This window comes from Oncorhynchus kisutch, linkage group LG29 (genome assembly GCF_002021735.2).
Source record: "Oncorhynchus kisutch isolate 150728-3 linkage group LG29, Okis_V2, whole genome shotgun sequence".
NCBI lineage: Eukaryota > Metazoa > Chordata > Actinopteri > Salmoniformes > Salmonidae > Oncorhynchus > Oncorhynchus kisutch.
Window position 1 is genome coordinate 22,764,433 of NC_034202.2, and position 26,577 is coordinate 22,791,009.

The 26,577-nt window shown below is 45.6% G+C and overlaps 1 protein-coding gene across 1 annotated transcript in view; it reads left to right on the forward strand.

Annotated features, from left to right (window-relative positions):
• Window positions 1-2,818: 2,818 nt before the first annotated feature.
• The window catches only part of LOC109874406 (colorectal mutant cancer protein), a 136,628-nt gene continuing 112,869 nt past the window's right edge, over window positions 2,819-26,577 (forward strand). Inside the window, exons 1-3 of the mRNA XM_020466291.2 lie at window positions 2,819-3,160; window positions 4,743-4,987; window positions 5,624-5,859. Coding sequence (XP_020321880.2) covers window positions 3,045-3,160; window positions 4,743-4,987; window positions 5,624-5,859 — 597 coding nt within the window. The 5' untranslated portion in view covers window positions 2,819-3,044. The remainder of the gene's footprint in view (window positions 3,161-4,742; window positions 4,988-5,623; window positions 5,860-26,577) is intronic.

Consider the following 26,577-nt stretch of genomic DNA (forward strand, 5'->3'; position numbering starts at 1 on the left):
ACAAAAGAGGACTAGTCACACACCCCTGCGGTGTACCGTTATCCACCAAGTAACTGCCTGACAGAGACATCCCCACCCTCACCTGGATAGATCTTCCAAACAGGAAGTCTTTTATCCAATTGTACATTCTTCCTCCCACCTCCAAAGATTAAGCTTGATTAGCAACCCCCTCCTTCCACATCATATCGTACGCCTTTTCGACTAATACCATATAGGTCAGGGATCATCAACTAGATTCAGCATGGGACGATTTTTCCTTGAGCGAATGGTAGGGGGCTGGAACACAACAATTTGTAGAACGCTTTAGTTCTAGCTCCCCATCAACCACTAAATTACTGCAAGTACGAGTAGAACATTCAGTAAAGTTTTTCATAATTACTGTAGGTGGGTGCTTACATTTGTCATATTTCCCACATGTACAAGTATGTATTATACATGTTATAAAATTCTTTTTTTGCATATCCCACTCCCCCTGAGACACCCTCAGAGAGTGGGGTCACGGCCAAGGTTCAGCCATTATTTGAGTGTCAATCGCATAGCAATGATCGCAGAGACCATGTGATGAGGGATAATGGCGCCAGAGGGGATGGCTGTCGTTTCACGTGCTCCTAACCAACTGTGCTATTTTTTTTCTTGTTGCATTGTTTGTAACTCATTTTGTACATAATGTATCTTATGACTGAAAAGAGATTCTGGACATCAGAACAGAGATTTACTCACCTCGAACTGGAAAAATATTTTTTCTTCAATGAGTCCAATGCGAAGATATACTGCTTTGTCGAGACAAGGCCCAAATCCCAGTCATCTGTGTGAAGAAAAGACAGAGAAAAATGGTGAGGAGGGTGGGGTGTCTTGTAAGAATTTGCCGACGAGTAGGTAAACCATCACTAGCCTCAGTATTATTGGCCAATATGCAATCATTGGAAAACAAACTGGACGATCTACTATTAAGACTATCCTACCAATGGGACATTAAAAACTGTAATATCTTATGTTTCACCGAACCGTGGCTAAACGACGACACAGATAATATAAAGCAGGCTGGCTTCTCCATGTATTGGCAGGACAGAGCAGCTACGTCTGGTAATACGAGCTGTTGTGCAATGTCTAATATAAAAGAAGTCTCAATGTATTGCTCACCTGAGGTAAAATACCTCATGATAAGCTGTAGACCACACTATCTACCATCTCATCTATATGAAGGCCAGCATCCCGGACTCGCCTCTTCACTGTTGACGTTGAGACTGGTGTTTTGCGGGTACTATTTAATGAAGCTGCCAGTTGAAGACTTGTGAGGCGTCTCTTTCTCAAACTAGACACTCTAACATACTTTTCCTCTTGCTCAGTTGTGCATCGGAGCCTTCCACTTCTCTTTCTATTCTGGTTAGAACCAGTTTGCGCTATTCTGTGAAGGGAGTAGCACACAGCATCGTACGAGATCTTCAGTTTCTTGGCAATTTCTCACATGGAATAGCCTTAATTTCTCAGAACAAGAATAGGCTGACGAGTTTCAGAAGAAAGTCTTTGTTTCTGGCCATTTTGAGCCTACAATCGAACCCACAAATACTGATGATCCAGATACTCAACTAGTCTAAAGAAGGCCAGTTTTATTGGTTCTTTAATCAGGACAACAGTTTTCAGCTGTGCTAACATAATTGCAAAATAGTTTTCTAATGATCAATTAGCCTTTTAAAATTATAAACTTGGATTAAACTTAATTGCCTAGCAGAGGGGAAGAGTACACTTCCCACTACTAATTGACTAGGAGAGGAGAAGCCACTCCCCCTCCAATACAGCCACTGATTACGAAAACAACAACAGTAACAAATTGCCCTGCCCCCTAATCCTGGTTGATGTGTCAACTGCAAGTTATGAGCTCTCAGCAGTTCACACACCAAGTAGGCTACTGGGAAGACAGACAGTTCTTAAAGTTGATGGCCCTAGCAAGCAAAAAGACAGTACTAGACAACAACTAATTAATAGAAAAATTATACTAACAGTATCTATCAGTCCTGGAGATATCAGGAGTCCTCTGGCTATAGACCGAAGCATCTCGTCTTTGAAGAAATTTGAGCAATTGATGTAGACATAATCTGAGTCACAGCACCAATGTAGGAAGTGGAAGGGGTGAAAGCAGAGGTGATTCGGTTAACTTTAGTCAGGTGACCTTGTGAGACATTTCGACCTGAAGGCACCTAGGAGTCAGCTCAATTGGCTAATGCAAAGTCACGAGTCAAGCAGACTCACCAGGTTCACTATCGGGTCAGTTACAACAGTTAAACCAAGGAGCTGAGAAAAGACAAGAGTAGAGTACAAGAGGGGGAAAAGATCCACCCACAAACTACATTTGTTCAGAGTCCAGACTTTAGACATGATGAAGTCTCCTGTTCTTTGCTGTGAAAGATGGTTTCATAGAGATAGCCAGGCCTACATCTATTATATTTATGTTATCTTGAATTCTATGGACAGTTTGCTGTACCATTAGGCAAATGTATTCTGTAAATAGCTCACAGCCATTACATACTGGTCTATTACCTAGCTAGGCCTATATTATTACTTCAGGTATTCATGTTTCATCAATGAAATGCTTTGTTACTTTGCAACAACATACATGTGGTAACTTTATTGACAGTCCTCGTTTAAATTATAAATAGTTATCAATAGTTTTGCTATTTTAACTATCAAATGTGCAATCATTGTGCATAGTTGTAATGCTGCACAGGGCAATATCCTACAAAGTGCATTGCAATGCTCTGCTAGACTGCCGAAAGACCAACCCACTCCGCCTCACCAACAGTTTACCCCAAAGCATTTTAACGCCCTCGCTGACCCCCAACAGATGTCGAGCTTGACTTTTACGGCACACGCTGCACCCTTCTTTTCGCAGAAATGACCTAAACCCAAGTTTACATTTGTTTCTATTCAACCCAGTGCCGGCTATTAGCCTACACTTACGGGAAGTGTGATGAAGGAGCAGTTACTTTGTTGAGATTGGATACTAGAAGCGGTAGTAGCCAAGTTAGAGTATTTATTGAGGGAAGCTCATGGCGGCTGTGAGTGTGAGTAGCGGTAGTAGTGACACATCTAGCACCGGCGAAGAGGAGAGGATGAGGCGGTTGTTTCTGACTTGCGACGGAGACGGTGATGGATACATCAACAGGTATGCTATTTATTAACTACAAGGTGGATTTAGAATTCAATGTTACATATTGTCCATACATCTAACGTTAGCTACGAGCTGAAAATATTACAATTGATTTAGCTGCGATTCTTTGCTTTAGTTTTGTAATATAAACTAATTTCATTTTCCGGTGAGTTCAGTAGCGAATAATTTCTCAGATTTGGGTTTGACTGCTTGGAAACAATACCTAGGTATTCGAAATATGCTCAGGCTCGACAACTGGCAAAGGCAACCTACAAAACATCTGCATGCCATGGCGTTGGCTTGAGGTTTTGAAACTTCGCTAGCTACTCAAATTTCCGTTTGACGATGGAAATGTTGCAACAGTGATCTAACTAGATGAAACTAGACCCCCAGACCACTGACTAGCTCCAGAATATAATAAACTGTTGACCAATAACACACTGTACTTCTTATTATGTGACCAACAATATCATAATAATTACCATCCAGTTTTTAGCTTGTTACAAGAAAATGTATCGATGCTCCTGTTCTAATAGCTTATGCACTAATGCTGTTCATTACTGCTTTCCCGCGGCCCCATGTTTATTGACGAGGCCTTAGCCTACATAGTGTAAATAAACACCAACCCTCCAACGCCGATCACAGCAACTGGTTTTGATGCAGCACCCAAAGACACATCAAGATGGCATGAGCCAGTCAAGATCACAGAGAAGACTCCCGAGCACAGGGAACTGAAATGGAACATTTGCCCATACCTCGGGATAAGAATCTAGGCCTATTCCTGTCCTAACATAGTCTTGTGAGTGTGAGTTATGGTGGCAGTAAGTTTTAATAACTTACTGTTACAGTTTACACAGCGATATGAGTTATAATCACAGTGGTGGTCTCTAATTATAAGATGTTTATGAACTCTGACGTGTTGATTGTTCTTGTTAGTAAATAAAGTAGGCCTGCTGAAGGCTATACAGAAGCAGAGTGAGCAGTGAGGAAAAGTAAAACATGCAGGAGAGGAGCGAGAGCTTAATTAAGAGTATTGGCACTTTTGACTCAACTCAAACACGTCTGTTCTTCTGTTTTTACAGAGAAACCCATGGTTTGCTTAGCCACTTGAGATACTATTTGTGGCCTAGAATGCACGGTATAAAATGGATTGGTTGCCTCTGTAAGGCCTTAAAGGTGACAACTTGAACCATGCATACAAACCCTTAGACATGAAACTGATGATAAGATATCCATTGTGCTAAATAACTACAGCTTGAAGGGCATACTGGGATCAAATCCCCCTTTTAGGGGAATATATTTTGCCTGACACGAATTGTGTGCTTTTCAACTTCATCTAAGAAACCTATTTACCCCCTCTAAACCTTTCCGAATATCACTTTTCACTTCTTTGAGAAGTGAAGCACATTTCTCAGGCTGGTGCCCTGGTTAATGTACCAGAAATTCAGGTTAGTGCTGCAACTTGTACACCACTCTTCAGACAATTGAAAACCATTCTCTTCCTCGCTCTCTCTCTCCTTTTCCCTCTGCCTTTCTTTCCTTCTCTATCTTATGTCCTTCTCTCCCTTTCTTTTTCCATCTCCCTCTCTCCTGTTAGGAATGACCTGCTGATGGTGTGCAGACAGCTTAACATGGAGGAGTCTGTGGCAGAGATCATGGGCCAGCTGGGAGCGGATGAGCGAGGCAAGATTTCCTTCGAGGACTTCACCCGCTGCCGCATGCAGCTGGTCAACGAGATCCGCAAGGAGGAGGGTGAGCTCTCCCAACGCCACCAGGACTCTGAAACTAGGAAGCTCAGGGAACACATCACCTCTTGGCCAACCAGCAGCGAGAACAGCCTGGGTGAGTTTGGAGATTGTAAACGGTATTGTAAACGGTATTGTTGAACAAGAGACGGCAACTAATCACAGCTGCCTACAAGCATAAAACCAACTAAGAACAGGCAACACCAAACAACTAAACCTAACATCCAACAACTAACCACAAACTACCACTACTTACTCTTATACCACAGTCATTAACCATTAACAACTGACACCAAACCTCTAACAACCACAACATAACCTGCATGACTGAGGCTAGGGTTTTTATCATTGTTGCTAGCCTACACCTTCAGTCACCTTTGTTTTAATTGTTCCTGGAATATCTGCGAGTGCTCATTATTATGTAATGAAATGAGAGCATAATGGCCAGGAATGTTTACCTCAAGATCATTCACGAACATGAGCCATTTATAGTGACTAATTCAATCAGCCTAACTCGCCCCACTTTACATGTGCATGAAACCACTTCAAAAGTAATCCACAGAGGACAAAACATGTAAATCTACATGCACAGGGAAGCAATAAGGCATGCAGAAAAATATGTAGACTGAGGTTCTCTTGAATCAGATCTGGTTGGGAGTGTAAACCCTTCACAGTGCTTATTAGTTTTAAGTTACTATCTGTTTAGTTTTGATTTATAACATGTGTTCCCTAGGGGCCCTGTCAGGGGCCAGAGAGAGCTGGGAGTACGACTCTGGGGCCAGGGACCTCCAGAGTCCAGACATCCAGCCTCAGCAAACACAGAACCAGCAGCAGCCAGCCATCCTCCAGAAGGTCCTGGAACCACCTGGGACTGTCCTAGAACAGCAGGCTGCCCTTCATATGCTCCTGTCCCAGACCAGCGCCCGCTGTGCCCCCCTGGGGGGAAATTACCTGGAGCTGGCCAACACAGTGAGTATGCCTCTGGTGACGCTGGTAGTGCTGGTGGTAATATTGCATTGTATTGATTCCTGGTATGTTTCCTTTAGAATTTTCTTGTGAGCCACCCAATGAGCAAATTAGGCCTAGTTGTTTCTAGTGACAAGCCATTCTCCGGCCCAGTACAAATTGGCTGCCAGTGCCACCCACCATTTGGGGGTGTGCCAGTGCCACCCACCAAGATCAGGGAGTATCAGCTGACTACTTAGCCTCTGAGTTATGAGATCTTTATTACGGCCAATGATGAAGGAATGAGTGTGTAATGAATGGTGGTCTGAAGAAATTGGAATTCCAGAACAGACAACAGTGTTTATGTAAGGCATGTGAAAAAGGTAATTCAAATAACCAAATTCAACCTAGCTAATTTCCGATTTATACGAAATTGTTTGACTACAGAGGTAGCAAAACTGTACTTCAAATCTATGATACTCCCCCACTTAACATACTGCTTGACTAGTTGGGCCCAAGCTTGCTGTACAACATTAAAACCTATTCAGTCTGTCTACAAACAGGCTCTCAAAGTGCTTGATAGGAAGCCCAATAGCCATCATCATTGTCACATCCTTAGAAAGCATGAGCTCTTGAGTTGGGAAAATCTTGTGCAATACACCGACGCATGTCTTGTATTCAAGATCCTCAATGGCCTGGCTCCCCCTCCACTCAATATTTTTGTTAAACAGAAAACCCAGACATATGGCAGCAGATCCACAAGGTCTGCCATGAGAGGTGACTGTATAGTTCCCCTAAGGAAAAGCACCTTTAGTAAATCTGCATTCTCTGTGAGAGCTTCCCATGTCTGGAATACACTGCCATCAGACACACATAACTGCACCACATATCACACTTTCACAAAATGCTTGAAGACATGGCTAAAGGTCAATCAGATTTGTGAACATGGTCCCTAGCTGTGTGTTGCCGCTCTCCATGTTGTCTGTTGTCTGTAGCTTGTGAGGTGTGGAAACACTTTGTTGCTTTTATGAATTTTGTCTTGCTGCTTTTTGTTTTATGCTGCTCTGTCTGTATGCTACGTCTTGCTTGTCCTATGTTGCTCTGTCTGTATGCTACGTCTTGCTTGTCCTATGTTGCTCTGTCTGTATGCTATGTCTTGCTTGTCCTATGTTGCTCTGTCTGTATGCTATGTCTTGCTTGTCCTATGTTGCTCTGTCTGTATGCTATGTCTTGCTTGTTCTATGTTGCTATTGTTTATATTGTAATTGTTTTTAATAACCTGCCCAGGGACTGCGGTTGAAAATTAGCCGGTTGGCTAAAATGAAATGTTGATTAATGTGCACTGTCCCTGTAAAAATAAAGATAAACTCAAACTCAACTCAAGGTGTCATGGCACCTCCAACCCTCATACTCTGTGTAGTATGTAACACACAGAACCCTGAGAAGTGTTGTCATGCTGTATGAATGTTGAACCATTGAAAATAACTATAATCTCCTTCTGGGAAGGGACTGTCATGTAAAAATGGGGGGATTGAATTGAGGGTAGGTGTAGTAAGCCTGGTAATGCTCTAGAGGTCAGTGCTGCTTATGATAACGCAATTTTCTCACATTCTCCTCTCCTGTTTATAGTAGCCACCGGCCTGTATGGCTTGACATCATGGTACCCCCTGTTTATGATTAGGAGAGGGTAATTCTAGAGCTGTGTATAAGATTGGGCAATGTAGCCATTCATCTATAATGAGGATTTCTCAATTCCAGAAGTTAATTTAATTTAAGTTTACTTCCTGAATGGATTAAGTTGAAATCACATGTATTCTAACTGTGACACCATCCCTATGTCTTTACTCTTCAGCAAGATAACTTGTCAAACCCACAGAACTCTTTTGACTATAGAAACACAGTGGTGTATCGCAATACATTTTCTGCTTGGTCCGGGTAAGGATTCCAACTCTCCCTAAGTGTTGATCGGGTGTCCTGCGGTGGGTGTAGCTGGTGCATGGAAGTCAGGCGCAGGAGAGCAGAGATGAGTGAACAAAGAAGCACTTTACTGAGGCAATAGTAAGAACAGAATGCAACCGCGTGACAAAAACAAGAGGGCTAAATACACATAGTAATCATGAGGAGATGTAAACCAGGTGTGTGGTAAACAAGACAAAACAAATGGAAACATGAAAGATGGAGCGGCGATTGCTAGAAGACCGGTGACGTCGACCGCCTAACGCCTCCCGAACAAGGATAGGGATGAACTTCGGGGGAAGTCGTGACAGTACCCCCCCCTTGACGCGCGGCTCCAGCAGCGCGCCGACACCAGCCTCGGGGACGACCCGGAGGGCGAGGTGCAGGGCGATCCGGATGGAGACGGTGGACTCCCGCAGAATTGAAGGGTCCAATACGTCCCCCACCGGGACCCAGCATCTCTCCTCCGGGCCGTACCCCTCTCAGTCCACGAGGTACTGAAGGCCCCTCGCCCGATGCCTCAAATCTAGTATGGAGCGAACAGAGTATGCCAGGGCCCCCTCGATGTCCAGAGGAGGCGGAGGAACCTCCCGCACCTCAGACTTCTGGAGCGGGCCAGCCACCACTGGCCTGAGGAGAGACACATGGAACGAGGGGTTAATACAATAATCGGGGGGAAGCTGTAACCTGTAACTCACCTCGTTCAGTCTCCTCAGGACTTTAAATGGCCCCACAAACCGTGGCCCCAGCTTCCGGCAGGGCAGGTTTCGGGGCAGGTTTCGGGTTGAGAGCCAGACCCGGTCCGCCGGTGCGAACACTGGGGCCTCACTGCGGTGACGGTCTGCGCTGGCTTTCTGGTGCAGCACGGCCCGCTGGAGGTGAACATGGGCGGCGTCCCATGTCTCCTCCGTGCGCCTGAACCAGTCGTCTACCGCAGGAGCCTCAGTCTGACTCTGATACCAAGGCGGCAGAACTGGCTGATACCCCAATACGCACTGGAAGGGAGAGAGGTAAGTGGAGGAGTGGCGAAGCGAGTTCTGAGCCATCTCGGCCCAGGGCACGAACGTCGCCCACTCCCCCGGCCGGTCCTGGCAATAAGACCGCAGAAACCTACCCACATCCTGGTTCACTCTTTCCACCTGTCCATTACTCTCGGTGTGAAAACCCGAGGTAAGGCTGATCGAGACCCCAGATGTTCCATGAACGCCTTCCGACCCTCGAAGTGAACTGGGAACCCCGATCAGACACTATATCCTCAGGCACCCCGTAGTGCCGGAAGACGTGTGTAAACAAGGCCGTCGCAGTCTGTAGGGCCGTAGGGAGACCGGGCAGAGGGAGGAGAAGGCAGGACAATCCACAACAACCAGGATCGTGGTGTTACCCTGTGATGGGGGGAGATTGGTAAGGAAATCGATCGACAGGTGCGACCATCTGGGCAGGTGCCTAGCAGCCTTACACTGGGCGCACACCGAGCAGGAGGAAACATAAACCCCCACGTCCTTGGCCAAGGTGGGCCACCAGTACTTCCCACTCAGACAGCGCACCGCCCGACCGATTCCGGGATAACCAGAGGAGGGTGACGTATGGACCCAATAGATCAACCGGTCACGGACAGCAAACGGAACGTACAGCCGCCCAACGGGACACTGGAGGGGAGCGGGCTCTGCACGTAACGCCCGCTCAATGTCCACTTCCAGCTTCCACACTATCGGTGCCACCAGGCAGGAGGCCGGGACAGTGCGTCTGCCTTCACATTCTGGGAACCTGGTCTGTAAGAAAGGGTGAAAACAAAACGGGTAAAAAACATGGCCCACCTTGCCTGGCGAGGATTCAGATTCCTTGCTGCCGGGATGTACTCCAGGTTGCGGTGGTCAGTCCAGATGAGAAAGGGGTGTTTAGCCCCCTCAAGATAATGTCTCCACGCCTTCAACGCTTTGACGACAGCCAACAGCTCCTGGTCCCCCACATCATAGTTCTGCTCTGCCGGGCTGAGCTTCTTCGCGAAGAAGGCACAGGGGCGGAGCTTCGGTTGCGTACCCAAGCGCTGAGAGAGCACGGCTCCTATCCCAGGTTCGGACGCGTCCACCTCCACAGTGAACGCCAAAGAGGGATCTGGATGTGCCAGCACGGGAGCCGAGGTAAACAGAGCCCTTAGTTGCCCAAAAGTGGTGGGAGTCGGCCAATTACGCACGGCTGAAATGCTGTCACTCTCCATCTCCACCCCTGAGGTGGAAATGCGGTATCCTAGGAAGGAGACGGACTGCTGAAAGAACAGGCATTTCTCAGCCTTGACGTACAGGTCATGCTCCAACAATCGACCAAGCTCGCTGCGCACCAAGGACACATGCTCGGCGCGTGCAGCGGAGTATATCAGAATGTCATCAATATACACCACTACACCCTGCCCGTGCAGGTCCCTGAAAATCTCTTCCACAAAGGCTTGGAAGACTGATGGGGCATTCATCAACCCGTACGGCATGACGAGGTACTCATAATGCCCTGAGGTAGTACTGAACGCCGTCTTCCACTCGTCTCCCTCCCGGATACGCACCAGGTTGTAAGCGCTCCTGAGATCTGGTTTAGTGAAGAAGCGCGCCCCGTGCATTGACTTAATTGCTGTGGCTGTGAGAGGTAGCGGGTAACTGTACTTCACAGTTATCTGGTTTAGGGCTCAATAGTCAATACACGGGCGCAGACCTCCCTCCTTATTCACAAAAAATAATCTTGAGGAGGCGGGTGAAGTGGAGGACCGACTGTACCCCTGACGCAGGGATTCGGAGACATATGTCTCCATAGCCACTGTCTCCGCCTGTGACAGGGGATACACGTGACTCCTGGGAAGTGCGGCGTCTACCTGTCACGTTCTGACCTTTATTTCCTTTGTTTTTGTATTTATTTAGTATGGTCAGGGCGTGAGTTGGGTGGGCAGTCTATGTTTGTTTTTCTATGATTTGGGTATTTCTATGTTTAGTATGGTATGGTTCTCAATCAGAGGCAGGTGTCATTAGTTGTCTCTGATTGAGAATCATACTTAGGTAGCCTGGGTTGCACTGTTTGTTTGTGGGTGATTGTCTATGTTAGTGGCTTGTGTCAGAACAGGTCTCATTTTGTAGCTTCACGGTCATCATTGGTTTATTGTTTTTGTTACTCTTTTGTATAGTGTTGCAGTGTTCAGTGTTCTCTTTATTAAACTTCACTATGAACACATACCACGCCGCATATTGGTCCTCTGATCCTTCTCGCCTCTCCTCTTCAGATGAAGAGGAGGAAGACCGTGACACTACCTGTAGGTTTATTGATGGGGTGGTAATTGAGTCGCCTTCTTCTTGGAGAAGGCGTGAGCCAAATCGGAATATTCGGGGGGGAATGCGCACGGTGGAGACCTGGTCTGGACTTTCCACCGTGGTAACACCAAAGGAAACCCCTACACACCTCCCTGAGCACTCACGCGACCACCCCGTAAGAGCCCTCCGCTGCCATGAGACAGTGGGGTCATGACAGGCTAACCAGGGAAGGCCTAGCACCACGGGAAACACAGGAGAGTCAATGAGGAAGAGACTGATTCTCTCCTTGTGACCCCCTTGCGTCACCATGCCCAGGGGAGCGGTGGCCTCCCTAATAAACCCGGACCCTAAGGGTTGAATATCTAGAGCGTGAACTGGGAAGGGAACAGCCACTGGAGCAATGGGGATCCCTAAACTATGAGCGAATGCAGCCGGAAGCGTGCCAACCTAGACAATAAACAATACCCCACACAGACATGGAGGGAACAGAGGGCTAAATACACATAGTAACCATGAGGAGTTGTAAACCAGGTGTGTGGAAAACAAGACAAAACAAATGGACAAATGAAAGATGGAGCGGCGATGGCTAGAAGACCGGTGACGTCGACCGCCGAACGCCGCCCCAACAAGGAGAGGGACCAACTTCGGCGGAAGTCGTGACATCGGGGCTCTCCTTAGCTTTGAGGAGTATCATCATAAGGGTATCAGCATAATCTCCATCACCTTCCCTGAGCAGTTCTCACACCATCACACCCCTTCATTAATGCATCCATATTTCTTATGAATCATATGGGGCAGTCTCATGAGCTGCCATGTCCCCTTCTGTGCGCCATGTCCCCTTCTGTGCGCCTTTTTGGACCCACATAAATCATTTAGTGGTTTATTACTGAGATTAACATCATGACACCGTCTCTGTGTAGATTAGCACAGGCACCGGAGAGAATGGGAGGTTGAACGTTATCAGTTGTCAGTGACAGAGATGTTTGTGTCTGAGTGAGAAAGTGTAGTCACTAGTCACCCACCCCCCCACACACGCAATTAGGAGCCCCACTTTACGGGCTTGTCCTGCCGGCACTGCTATATACAGCCGTTTCGATTACAGCCCTAATGGAACATCTGGTTGCTGACACAGGGAGGATGTGTAACTATCAATGCTTTGGTTGTCTGTAGATTGGCCTGGGACTTTATGGATGTGTTCGTGTCATGTTTTTGGATGTTTTCAGACTAGGGAGAACGTACAGAGTGGATGCTATGTAGCCAATGATTTGATTTTCATGCCAGGGTTGGTCCTTTTTTCTACATGTTTATGAAAGGCCGACATGTAAAAGGTCCAAACGTTTTAACTTCCTTCATGCACTCACATAGACCATGAGACTTGTTAGTATGTGGAGGCCTTGTATTATATTCTGTCATTTATTAATATTAAGAGAGGGTTTTATACATCAGCTGATGAGTCCAGAGTGAATCCTTCATATTCTCCTGTGTGAATAGAAGTGCGTGTGTGTGCATGTGCATGCGTGGTGTGCGTGAGAGTGAGTGAATGTTTATGTGCATCAGTCAGCGTCCTGTATAGCAGAGAATACATTGCCTTCCCTGGTTGAAAATAATCTCATGCCCCCTCACCCAACACACATTACCCAACTTCGTCTTCCTCTACACCTAGCAAACAACATTGTGTTTTGGGGGAAATAATGTGTACGTCATTATCTCCCTGAGAAGAAACTTAATTCATGGGTTTGCAGATTGCTTTCTATTGCAGCTAGAGTTCATTCACACTCCTATTCATTAGCTGGTATTTTATTGACTAGTTAGGGGGGATTAAGGGAATGCTGTTACCTTGTTGGCTGCAGCCAGCATCCAACAAGGGCTGTAAAGGCAGATTAACACTGTCAATGGAATCATTAGACACATACAGCGGACGTAAACAGATTAAACAATGAGGATGGTATATCACTGTCAATGGGAATTTCTAACCGCATTGAACTGAAACCTAAACTTTTCAACACCCTTTTTTTATTTGGACAGCTCTGTGCACTTTGACCCCGAAAAGAGGACTCTCTTTCTGAAGAGTCTCAGACCCTGTTTGAGTACTTGCACCCTTATTTCTTTCCTTGTGGTAGTCTGTTGGGGTTTGGATAAGTGAAAACACCTGTTGCTGTCATCATTCCAACCCTTGTGACAGTTTGATTATTTTGCTCTTATTCCAACCACATCTGTGTCTCTGTGATAACTGCAAGGGAGGAAGGAAAGGAGAATTTGTAGGCCTAAATATTGGGACAGGGCCCTGATTTGATTCATGATTACTCGTTCCAGTTGTCTTTAGCCTGAGGGCTGAGCTTCTTTCGGGCCTAGCTGCCTCATAGGTTAAACAAAGAAATCCCACACTACACCATTCTTGAGTACACCGTGTGGTCTTGTAATATATTTTCTAGCCCCTCGGTAAATACTTTACTGTGGTGGGTTGTCTCAGTTGAGCACATCTTGCCTTGCTCTGTAATGCTGTCCGCCCATACACACACACACACACACACTTGTTCCCCACCATTACATTAAATCCCATCCTCCTTGAATACTGTATACTGGCAGCGGCAGCACTAGTATATAACCTCCCATTCATGAGAAGGCCACTGTCATTTATTAATTCCATTCATGTGCAGCATGCTCTAGTACTTTACAACCTGATGTATGGTAAGCTAATATATTTTCTAGCCCCTCGGTAAATACTTTACTGTGGTGGGTTGTCTCAGTTGAGCACATCTTGATAATCCTCTCCCTTTTTTGAGGAAGTACATGGGGCGGCAGGGTATCCTAGTGGTTAGAGCGTTGGACTAGTAACCGGAAGGTTGCAAGTTCAAACCCCCGAGCTGACAAGGTACAAATCTGTCGTTCTGCCCCTGAACAGGCAGTTAACCCACAATGTACTGGATCACTCAAGTGTTGTTACCTTTTAGCCAAGCTCTTTCCATCACCCCTCCTGATTGTATAAAGGTTGGCTGTGAGGGTACTCTAGATTGAAAACCTGGCCAATATGCTAAGCCCAGCACACACAGGCCCATCTCATTAGTGTTGGGACGCATGCCTCTCTCTCTCTCTCTTACACAATCTAATCATCCCTAACATACATGTTCCCTGGGATTGCAGGCATGATTCATGCCTGTAACACACACATGACATGCACACATGGATGCGCACACACAGTTAAGTACCTTCTCATCAGCGCTGCTGGGATACACTCGCTGATCACACCCATGATTCATGCCTCACACACACAAACACACACACAGTTTAATGCCATCTCGTTATTGGGCTCATTAACCGTTGACCCACCAATCACTCAGACCATGCTAGTCCATTGTCGATTTCGAAACGCTCAAGTAGTTCATTCTATCTTCATGCAACCTTAGATTGGCCTTGAAAATCAAGATTCCTTGAGTCAAATAGTTGTGACACTTGATTATTGCAAAGTGAGAAAAATGTTGTCTATTTAACGGTGTCTTGAAAACAGTGGTTCTTTAATACATGATTCAATATTAACGCCACAATCACTGAAACAGGAGTGTAAAAGAGATGCCTTGCTCTGTAATGCTGTCCGCCCATACACACACACACACACACTTGTTCCCCACCATTACATTAAATCCCATCCTCCTTGAATACTGTATACTGGCAGCGGCAGCACTAGTATATAACCTCCCATTCATGAGAAGGCCACTGTCATTTATTAATTCCATTCATGTGAAGCATGCTCTAGTACTTTACAACCTGATGTATGGTAAGCTAAAGCCACAGGTTGCAACCATACAGGCTGAAATAGGCTATCCATAGTCAGATCTCCCTTTACACTAGTGTTTTGCAAGACACTTTTGTCTGATCTAAATTACATGCCACTTACAGTGGCTTGTGAAAGTATTCACCCCCCTCTGCATTTTTCCTATTTTGTTGTATATATATCATGTGACACTTAGATTGCACACAGGTGAACTTTATTTAGCTAATTATGTGACTTCTGAAGATAATTTGGTTGCACCAGATCTTATTTAGAGGCTTCATAGCAAAAGATGTGCTCAACTGAGACAACCCACCACATATGCATGCAACACTTTTCAGTTTGTAATTTTTAACATTTTTTAAAGTTATTTTTTTCACTTCACCAATTTGGACTATTTTGTGTATGTCCATGACATGAAATCCAAATAAAAATCTATTTAAATTACCGGTTGTAATGCAACAAAATAGGAAAAACGCCAAGGGGGATGAATACTTTTGCAAGGCACTGTACATTATATAGACCTGTTTAAACAGCCTCTATATGGCAGTTTCTCTTTAAGGATCATACATGTGTAATATTCCCACTGGTGTGGATGGTAAGGTTTTGTCCATAGCGGAAGTGCCGAGCTTGATGTATCTTTCTCACTACTGGTCTCCATCTGGTGTCTCAGTATGAAATCCTCCTATGATATGACACCAGGGCCTCAGCCAAGCCCCAAAATAGAGCAAAGTAATCCTAATACATTAATATACAGCTACTAATGGACAGTTTCTAGACATCCAAGACAGCATAAAGACAAATTAATATACAGTACCAGTCAAAAGCGTGTACACACCTACTCATTTGTTTGTAGAATAATAGTGAAGACATCAACTATGAAATAACATAAATGGAATCATGTGTTAAACAAATCAAAATATATTTGATATTCTTCCATTTTTATTTTATTTTATTTAACCTTTATTTAACCAGGAAGGGCTCATTGAGATTTCAAATCAAAATTTCAAGAGCATCCTGGCCAAAATAGGCAGCACCAAGTCATTACAAAAATTACAGACAAACAACATGAAAAAAAATAGCCACCCTTTGTCTTGATGACAGCTTTGCACACTCTTGGCATTCTCTCAACCAGCTTCATGAGGTAGTCACCTTGAATGCATTTCAATTAACAGGTGTGCCTTGTTAAAAGTTCATATGTGGAATTCATTTCCTTCTTAATGCGTTTTTGGCCAGTCGGTTGTGTTGTGACAAGGTAGGGGTGGTATACAGAAGATAGCCCTATTTGGTAAAAGACCAAGTCCATATTACGGCAAGAACAGCTCAAATAAGCAAAGAGAAAATGACAGTCCATCATTACTTTAAGGCATGAAGGTCAGTCAAATCAAGAAAATGTCAATAACTTTGAAAGTTTGTTCAAGTGCAGTGGAAAAACCATCAAGCCCTATGGTGAAACTGGCTCTCATGAGGACTACCACTGGAATGGAAGACCCATAGTTACCTCTGCTGCAGCGGATAAGTTCATTAGAGTTACCAGCCTCATAAATTGCAGCCCAATTAAATGCTTCACAGAGTTCAAGTAACATACACATCTCAACATCAACTGTTCAGAGGAGGCTGCATGACTCAGGCCTTCATGGTTGAATTGCTGCAAAGAAACCACTACTAAAGGACACAAATAATAAGAAGAGACTTGCTTAGGCCAAGAAACATGAGCAATGGCTGTTAGACGGGTGGAAATCTGTCCTTTGGTCTGATGAGTCCAAATTTGAGATTTTTGGTTCCAACCAGCGTGTCTTTGTGAGACGCGGAGTAGGTGAGTGGATGATCTCTGCATGTGTGTTTCCCACCATGAAGCATGGGGGAGGAGGTGTGATGGTGTGGGGTTGATTTGCTGGTGACACTGTCAGTGATTTATTTAGAATTCAAGGCACAATTTACCAGCATGTCTACCACAGCATTCTACAGTGATACGCCATCCCATCTGGTTTACGCTTAGTCCAAATATCATTTGTTTTTCAGCAGGCCAATAACCCAACACATCTCCAGGATGTGTAAGGGCTATTTGATCAAGAAGGAGAGTGATTGAGTGCTGCATCAGATGACCTGGCCTCCACAATCACCTGACCGCAACCCAATTGAGATGGTTTGGGATGAGTTGGACCGCAGAGTGAAGGAAAAGCCGCCAACAAGTGCTCAGCATATGTGGGAACTCCTTCAAGACTGTTGGAAAAGCGTTCCAGGTAAAGCTGGTTGAGAGAATGCCAAGAGTGTGCAGAGCTGTTTATCAAGGCAAAGGGTGGCTTAGAGTTACTACATGATTCCATATGTGTTATTGCATAGTTTGGATGTCTTCACTATTAATCTAAAATGTAGAATATAGTAAAAATAAGGAAAAACCCTTGAATGAGTAGGTGTGTCCAAACTTTTGACTGGTACTGTATGTTAGTTAACTATGCAGTGTTTGATGAGTGTAGGGAGGAGGACTTGTATTTTGACAAAATGAGCTTACGGAGGGAACAGTGTTTTTACCAGAGGAAGAGAAGCGCTTGGAGGATGAGGGGAGGAGGAGCAGTCATGCTGAGAGGATGTAGACACAGCCGAGCGGTCTTGCCACATGTTAATGGAGGAGGGGAAGGAAGACGGGGAGAGGAATAGGTAGAGGGGTAGGCAGGGGAGGAAGATACACAGTCACCAGGGGAATGATCCAGAACAGGAATGTGCATCCCAAGCCTCCTGTTTCTTCTCTTGCCTCAGGGAACACACACACACACACACACACCAGGCTATCCATTTTCCACACCAGCCTTGGTTCATGTCTTGTTTGCTGTTTGTGAGTTGCGAGTTGTAAGCTAGCATGGCTAGTGGTCTTACAAAGCCTATTCCCCAATTTTTACCATCCTCCCAAAGAGCACTCAAGTTTCTACATAGCCTACCCAGTATGAATCCAGACACAGGCAGGCTGATACATGGCACATGCATCAGTCTGAAGCAGCTTGGTTATTCTGGCGCCTCTGTTTAAGTCTCCATCAGCACTATGTGGTATAAAGCTGTAATGGATGACTTATATGTGCCTTAGATTGCTCTTTAAAAAGCACAAGCCTCAGCCATTTCTAAGCAGGCACTAATCCTGATCTTAGCATCGATCACAGGAAAGCTCTCTGCCATCTATCTCTCTGTGTGCTGTATGTCACTGCATGTGAGTAATTGTATTTACCCATTACTTGATGACAATAATTACTTTTGTCCAGGCATTAAGCCCAGAGGTCAGCCTCAACTTGACCTCTGGCATTCAATGAGCCAGAGAGTAGAAATTACATGGCCCACTCTTCCTGGATTGGTAAATGTATTTATCATTGTGAAATGTCAAAGGGAAAATATTCAATTACCCTAAGTACAAAAAGTAATTAAGTTAGACTTTAAGTTGTGGAACATCCACAGGATAGGAGTACAATAAAGCTATCCTTCTCAGTCACTTCTTTCAAAATGGCAGATGTTGTTTTGACCTTACAGCTGAGCTGAGGAAGAGCTGAATCAATTTGTGCCTAACTCGTGGTCAGTTGCGGATGTCATAACCAGTTGTGACAGGTGTTATGTCAGTCTTATAGCAGCATTATGTCTTCCTGCTTTAGTGGGAGTTTTTCAATAGATCAGACACTGTTATTCAGCAGGTAAGATAGAACTGCCAATGGGGGCGGTGTTGCAATCTACTGCAAAGATAGCCTGCAGAGTTCTGTATTACTATCCAAGTCTGTACCCAAACAATTCAAGCTTCTACTTCTAAAAATTCACCTTTCCAGAAACAAGTCTCTCACTGTTGCCGCTTGCTATAGACCTCCCTCTGCCCCCAGCTGTGCCCCCGATACCATATGTGAATTGATTGCCCCCCATCTATCTTCTGAGCTCGTGCTACTAGGTGACCTAAACTGGGACATGCTTAACACCCCGGCCATCCTACAATCTAAGCTTGATGCCCTCAATCTCACACAAATGATCAATGAACCTACCAGGTACAACTCCAAATCCGTATACACGGGCACCCTCATAGATGTCATCCTAACTAACTCGCCCTCCAAATACACTTCTGCTGTTTTCAATCAAGATCTCAGCGATCACTGCCTCATTGCCTGCATCCGTAATAGGTCTGCGACCAAACGATCACCCCTCATCACTGTCAAACGCTCCATAAAACACTTCTGCGAGCAGGCCTTTCTAATCGACCTGGCCGGGGTATCCTGGAATGACATTAACCTCATCCTGTCAGTAGATGATGCCTGGCTATTCTTTAAAGGTGCCTTCCTCACCATCTTAAACAAGCATGCCCCATTCAAAAAATTTTGAACTAGGAATAGATATAGTCCTTGGTTCACTCCAGACCTGTCTGCCCTTGACCAGCACAAAAACATCCTGTGGCGTTCTGCATTAACATCGAATAGCCCCCATGATAAGCAGATTTTCAGGGAAGTTAGGAACAAATATACACAGGCAGTTAGGAAAGCTAAGGCTAGCTTTTTCAAACAGAAATTTGCATCCTGTAGTACTAACTCAAAAAAGTTCTGGGACACTGTAAAGTCCATGGAGAATAAGAGCACCTCCTCCCAGCTGTCCACTGCTCTGAAGCTAGGAAACACTGTCACCACCGATAAATCCACTATAATTGAGAATTTCAATAAGCATTTCTCTACGGCTGGCCATGCTTTCCACCTGGCTACACCTACCCCGGTCAACTGCCCAGCACCCTCCACAGCAACCCGCCAAAGTCCCCACCATTTCTCCTTCACCCAAATCCAGACAGCTGATGTACTGAAAGAGCTGCAAAATCTGGACCCATACAAATCAGCCGGGCTAGACAATCTGGACCCTCTCTTTCTAAATTGATCTGCCGATATTGTTGCAACTCCTATTACTAGCCTGTTCAACCTCTCTTTCGTATCGTCTGAGATTCCCAAAGATTGGAAAGCTGCCGCGGTCATCCCCCTCTTCAAAGGGGGTGACACTCTAGACCCAAACTGCTACAGACCTATATCTATCCTACCCTGTCTTTCTGCAATCTGGTTTCAGAGCTGGTCATGGGTGCACCTCAGCCACGCTCAAGGTCCTAAACGACATCATAACTGCCATCGATAAGAGACATTACCTTGCAGCTGTATTCATCGACCTGGCCAAGGCTTTCGACTCTGTCAATCACCACATTCTTATTGGCAGCCTCGACAGCCTTGGTTTTTCAAATGATTGCCTAGCCTGGTTTACCAACTACTTCTTTGATAGTGTTCAGTGTGTCAAATTGGAGGGCCTGTTGTCCGGACCTCTGGCAGTCTCTATGGGGGTGCCACAGGGTTCAATTCTCGGACCGACTCTCTTTTCTGTATACATCAATGACGTTGCTCTTGCTGCTGGTGATTCTCTGATCCACCTCTACGCAGACGACACCATTCTGTATACTTCTGGCCCCTCTGACACTGTGTTAACTAACCTCCAGACGAGCTTCAATGCCATACAACTCTCCTTCCGTGGCCTACAACTGCTCTTAAATGCAAGTAAAACTAAATGCATGCTATTCAACCGATCACTGCCCGCACCTGCTCGCCCGTCCAGCATCACCACTCTGAACGGCTCTGACTTAGAATACGTGGACAACTACAAATACCAGACTCGCATTAAGCATCTCCAATCCAAAATTAAATCTAGAATCGGCTTCCTATATCGCAACAAAGTATCCTTTGCTCATGCTTCCAAATATACCCTCGTAAAACTGACCATCCTACCGATCCTCGACTTCGGTGATGTCATCTATAAAATAGCCTCCAACACTCTACTCAACAAACTGTATGCAGTCTATCACAGTGCCATCCGTTTTGTCGCCAAAGCCCCATACACTACCCACCATTGCGACCTGTACGCTCTCGTTGGTTGGCCCTCGCTTCATACTCGTCGCCAAACCCACTGGCTACAGGTTATCTACAAGTCTCTGCTAGGTAAAGCCCCGCCTTATCTCAGCTCACTGGTCACCATAGCATTACCCACCCGTAGCACGCGCTCCAGCAATTATATCTCACTGGTCACCCCCAAAGCCAATTCCTCCTTTGGTCGTCTCTCCTTCCAGTTCTCTGCTGCCAATGACTGGAACGAACTGCAAAAATCTCTGAAGCTGGATACTCATATCTCCCTCACTAGCTTTAAGTGCCAGAGCAGCTCACAGATCAGCAGCTGTCAGAGCAGCTCACAGATCACTGCACCTGTACATAGCCCGTCTGTAAACAGCCCATCGATCTACCATCCTCATCCCCATACTGTATTTATTTATTTATTTATCTTGCTCCTTTGCAGTCCAGCATCTCTACTTCCACATTCATCTTCTGCCGATCTACCATTCCAGTGTTTAATTGCTATATTGTAATTACTTCGCCACCATGGCCTATTTATTGACTTAACTCCCTTATCTTACCTCATTTGCACTCACTGTATATAGACTTTTTTTTCTTCTTTGTTCTACTGTATTATTGACTGTATGTTTTGTTTATTCCATGTGTAACTCTGTGTTGTTGTATTGTGTCGAATTGCTATGCTTTATCTTGGCTAGGTCGCAATTGCAAATGAGAACTTGTTCTCAACTGGCCTACCTGGTTAAATAAAGGTGAAATTTTTTAAAAAGGTAGAGAAAGAATGGCACCACCTGCCTGACCCTTAGCCAGTCCTTCCTCTATAGGGGCCAGCTGCTGCACTGTTTGGATAAGTGTCTTTATCTCTGGATAGCCCTAAACCCATAGCCCCCCCTGTGTGCTGGGATAGCCTTATCGCTATCTGCCCTCAAACCTTAGCCCTCCCTGTGTGCAAGGCTAGCCTTATCGCTATCTGCCCTCAAACCTTAGCCCTCCCTGTGTGCAAGGCTAGCCTTATCGCTATCTGCCCTCAAACCTTAGCCCTCCCTGTGTGCAAGGCTAGCCTTATCGCTATCTGCCCTCAAACCTTAGCCCTCCCTGTGTGCTGGGCTAGCCTTATCGCTATCTGCCCTCAAACCTTAGCCCTCCCTGTGTGCAAGGCTAGCCTTATCGCTATCTGCCCTCAAACCTTAGCCCTCCCTGTGTGCAAGGCTAGCCTTATCGCTATCTGCCCTCAAACCTTAGCCCTCCCTGTGTGCAAGGCTAGCCTTATCGCTATCTGCCCTCAAACCTTAGCCATCCCTGTGTGCAAGGCTAGCCTTATCGCTATCTGCCCTCAAACCTTAGCCCTCCCTGTGTGCAAGGCTAGCCTTATCGCTATCTGCCCTCAAACCTTATCCCTCCCTGTGTGCAAGGCTAGCCTTATCGCTATCTGCCCTCAAACCTTAGCCCTCCCTGTGTGCAAGGCTAGCCTTATCGCTATCTGCCGACAACTCCTAGCCCTCCTTGTGTGCTAGTTCTGATAGCTTTATTGCTATCTGCCCTGCAGCTGATTTGATTTCACACGCAAGCAAGTTGGGTTTCACTGTGTCACTGACTCTGTCCCTCTCCCAGTACCACTCCTCTTTTCTCTACCTCTTGGAAAAGTGCCCAGAAAAGCATTAGCGACTCTCCAATCTGCCCAGCCAGCACCACTGCACTGCACAGACACTGTCCTCCAAGCTCGGTCAGTTTCTAACAAGGTGTTAGCTGTGATGTGTTGGCCTAGTTTGAAGTTGTAATGGCTCTTTTGGAATAACCTGTGGGTGTTGGAAGGCTGTTGTGGGAACTGTGTGTTAGTGATGAGGTAAGTAAAGCTTCGGAGGTGACGGGACAGGAGGATGAAAATGATGGATGGTATTTTTGTGGGTAAAGTCTCTAGGTCATGTCAGCCCTGTAGTATAGTGCTGGGTTGCCAGGTTGGAGTGGATGTAGCTAGAGACCAGACCAGAGAACACTGCATAGGCAGTGGGTCTTGGATATCTATGTGGGCGAGGGGAGAGGATGTTGGCTGTTTTACACTGCTGTGTAGATTGGATGAGTAACATGCAATCTATCTTCAAGGATGACTCATTTTAGTCTGGTTGGAGAATCGCTTTCTGTTTGGGCATATTTTATTACATACTCAGCTGTATTTTGGGGCTCCCGAGTGGCGCAGCATCTCAGTGCTCAAGCCGTTACAACAGACCCTAGTTAGATTCCAGGCTGTTTCACAACCGGCCGTGATTGGGAGTCCCATAGGGCGGCGCACAATTGGCCCAACGTTGTCTGGGTTAGGGTTTGGCCGGGGTAGGCCGTCATTTGTAAATAAGAATTTGTTCTTAACTGACTTGCCTAGTTAAATAAAGGTTAAATAAAATAAAAAATATATTTAAATTGTCTAACTACATGCTGTACTAGTGAAATAAATGGGAGGACATTAGCCTGGGAATTTTATAAAATTTGCAATGAAATATGAATTTCTGTTTGATGCTGTGGTGAAGCTTTGTGCTAAATGATGACAGTTTTAAGTATTTATACGGCCTTGCTTTGAAGTATTACTATTGACTTTGAATTCAGTGATCAGGGCATTGTGAGTTTAAATTATTGTTGGTTCATTTTCTAATTTGCATGGCAAGTAAGGGAGAGTTCCAATTAAGGGAATATGCCAGCGTGTGTGTGTTTCCCCTCTTCATTCTGTTCTTTGTGTGTTTGCATGCTGATGAGCAGTGTCCAGCTTGGGGAGCAGCATGATTTGTAGCTGAGCTGAAAGGTCAGGATCATCCAAGTGCTTCCTAACACCCCTGCTGTGAGTGAGCACATCTAAATTAGATTATTGTGATGCTCCTGCTGTGTCCATCCACATCTTTGTGGGTGTGTGTATGCTACTCTGCTATGTGGTCTCCTTGGCACCTTGGTCGTTTCTTTATTGTGGCTTCCTGTTACATCACATGTCATATAAAAAATCCAACCAATATCAATAGGGGGAGCTAGGGCTGGGCGATATGACGATATACACTGCTCAAAAAAATAAAGGGAACACTTAAACAACACAATGTAACTCCAAGTCAATCACACTTCTGTGAAATCAAACTGTCCACTTAGGAAGCAACACTGATTGACAATACATTTCACATGCTGTTGTGCATGGAATAGACAACAGGTGGAAATTATAGGCAATTAGCAAGACACCCCCAATAAAGGAGTGGTTCTGCAGGTGGTGACCACAGACCACTTCTCAGTTCCTATGCTTCCTGGCTGATGTTTTGGTCACCTTTGAATGCTGGCGGTGCTTTCACTCTAGTGCTAGCATGAGACGGAGTCTACAACCCACACAAGTGGCTCAGGTAGTGCAGCTCATCCAGGATGGCAGATCAATGCGAGCTGTGGCAAGAAAGTTTGCTGTGTCTGTCAGCGTAGTGTCCAGAGCATGGAGGCGCTACCAGGAGACAGGCTAGTACATGAGGAGACGTGGATGAGGCAGTGGGAGGGAAACAACCCAGCAGCAGGACCGCTACCTCCGCCTTTGTGCAAGGAGGAGCAGGAGGAGCACTGCCAGAGCCCTGCAAAATGACCTCCAGCAGGCCACAAATGTGCATGTGTCTGCTCAAATGGTCAGAAACAGACTCCATGAGGGTGGTATGAGGGCCCGACGTCCACAGGTCGGGGTTGTGCTTACAGCCCAACACCGTGCAGGACGTTTAGCATTTGCCAGAGACCACCAAGATTGGCAAATTCGCCACTGGCGCCCTGTGCTCTTCACAGATGAAAGCAGGTTCACACTGAGTACATGTGACAGACGTGACAGAGTCTGGAGACGCCGCGGAGAACGTTCTGCTGCCTGCAACATCCTCCAGCATGACCGGTTTGGCGGTGGGTCAGTCATGGTGTGGGGTGGCATTTCTTTGGGGGGCCACACAGCCCTCCATGTGCTCACCAGAGGTAGCCTGACTGCCATTAGGTACCGAGATGAGATCCTCAGACCCCTTGTGAGACCATATGCTGGTGCGGTTGGCCCTGGGCTCCTCCTAATGCAAGACAATGCTAAACCTCATGTGGCTGGAGTATGTCAGCAGTTCCTGCAAGAGGAAGGCATTGATGCTATGGACTGGCCCGCCCGTTCCCCAGACCTGAATCCAATTGAGCACATCTGGGACATCATGTCTCGCTCCATCCACCAACGCCACGTTGCACCACAGACTGTCCAGGAGTTGGCAGATGCTTTAGTCCAGGTCTGGGAGGAGATCCCTCAGGAGACCATCCGTCACCTCATCAGGAGCATGCCCAGGCGTTGTAGGGAGGTCATACAGGCACGTGGAGGCCACACACACTACTGAGCCTCATTTTGACTTGTTTTAAGGACATTACATCAAAGTTGGATCAGCCTGTAGTGTGGTTTTCCACTTTAATTTTGAGTGTGACTCCAAATCCAGACCTCCATGGGTTGATAAATTTGATTTCCATGGATCATTTTTGTGTGATTTTGTTGTCAGGACATTCAACTATGTAAAGAAAAAAGTATTTAATATTCAGATCTAGGATGTGTTATTTTAGTGTTCCCTTTGAGCAGTGTATATATCTTGTGACGATAGCCGTTTTTTCTATCGTTTCATATTATGCTCTCGTTTATTTTGTTGTGTCACAAATCACACTCTTTGCGGCAATGTTTTTTGTCAATTGGATGTGCCATGTGGAAGGATATTTGCGACACAAACAAACATGGAGGAGAGTGAACATGAAAGAGAGCACAGAGACACGGAGCTCATACCTAAAAGAGGGGCTACTTTGGTCACATGGACTTGGTTTGGTTATGAAAAGTCTGACACGGACCATATAACCGTCCTCTGCTAAATATGCTGCAGGCCGGTCCCGACAACAGGCTCAAAACACCACTAACCTCTTTTACCACCTACGCAAGAATCATGTGAAACATTACGGAGAGAGTCTACGGATGAGACCCAAAAAGTACAGTTGAGTGCTCAAAACAAACCCCAGTCTCAGACGTTGCAAGAGGCTTTTGCCCTCGCCACACCTTATGGTAAAGAATCACGAAGATGGAAGGAGATAACAGCTGTCTTTGCAGATGTAAGTTGTAACGGCATGGTCCCAATTTACACGGCCGAGAATCGTGGGTTACGGGAGTTGGTGCTATACACTCGACCCAAGGTACCAAATGCAAATTGATGTGACACGTATTGATGCAAAAATAACATGCAAAACAGGCAAGGCCCCCCCTCCCGAAAAATAACAATCAATTATATATATATGAACCAAATATATATATATATATATATACACACACACACACACACACACACACACACACACACACACACACACACACACACACACACACACACACACACACACACACACACACACACACACACACAGTGGGGCAAAAAAGTATTTAGTCAGCCACCAATTGTGCAAGTTCTCCCACTTAAAAAGATGAGAGGCCTATAATTTTCATCATAGGTACACTTCAACTATGAAAGACAAAATGAGAAAAAAATCCTGAAAATCACATTGTAGGATTATTAATGAATTTATTTGCAAATTATGGTGGAAAATAAGTATTTGGTCAATAACAAAAATGTATCTCAATACTTTGTTATATACCCTTTGTTGGCAATGACAGAGGTCAAACGTTTTCTGTAAGTCTTCACAAGGTTTTCACACACTGTTGCTGGTATTTGGGCCCATTCCTCCATGCAGATCTCCTCTAGAGCAGTGATGTTTTGGGGCTGTTGCTGGGCAACACGGACTTTCAACTCCCTCCAAAGATTTTCTATGGGGCTGAGATCTGGAGACCGGCTAGGCCACTCCAGGACCTTGA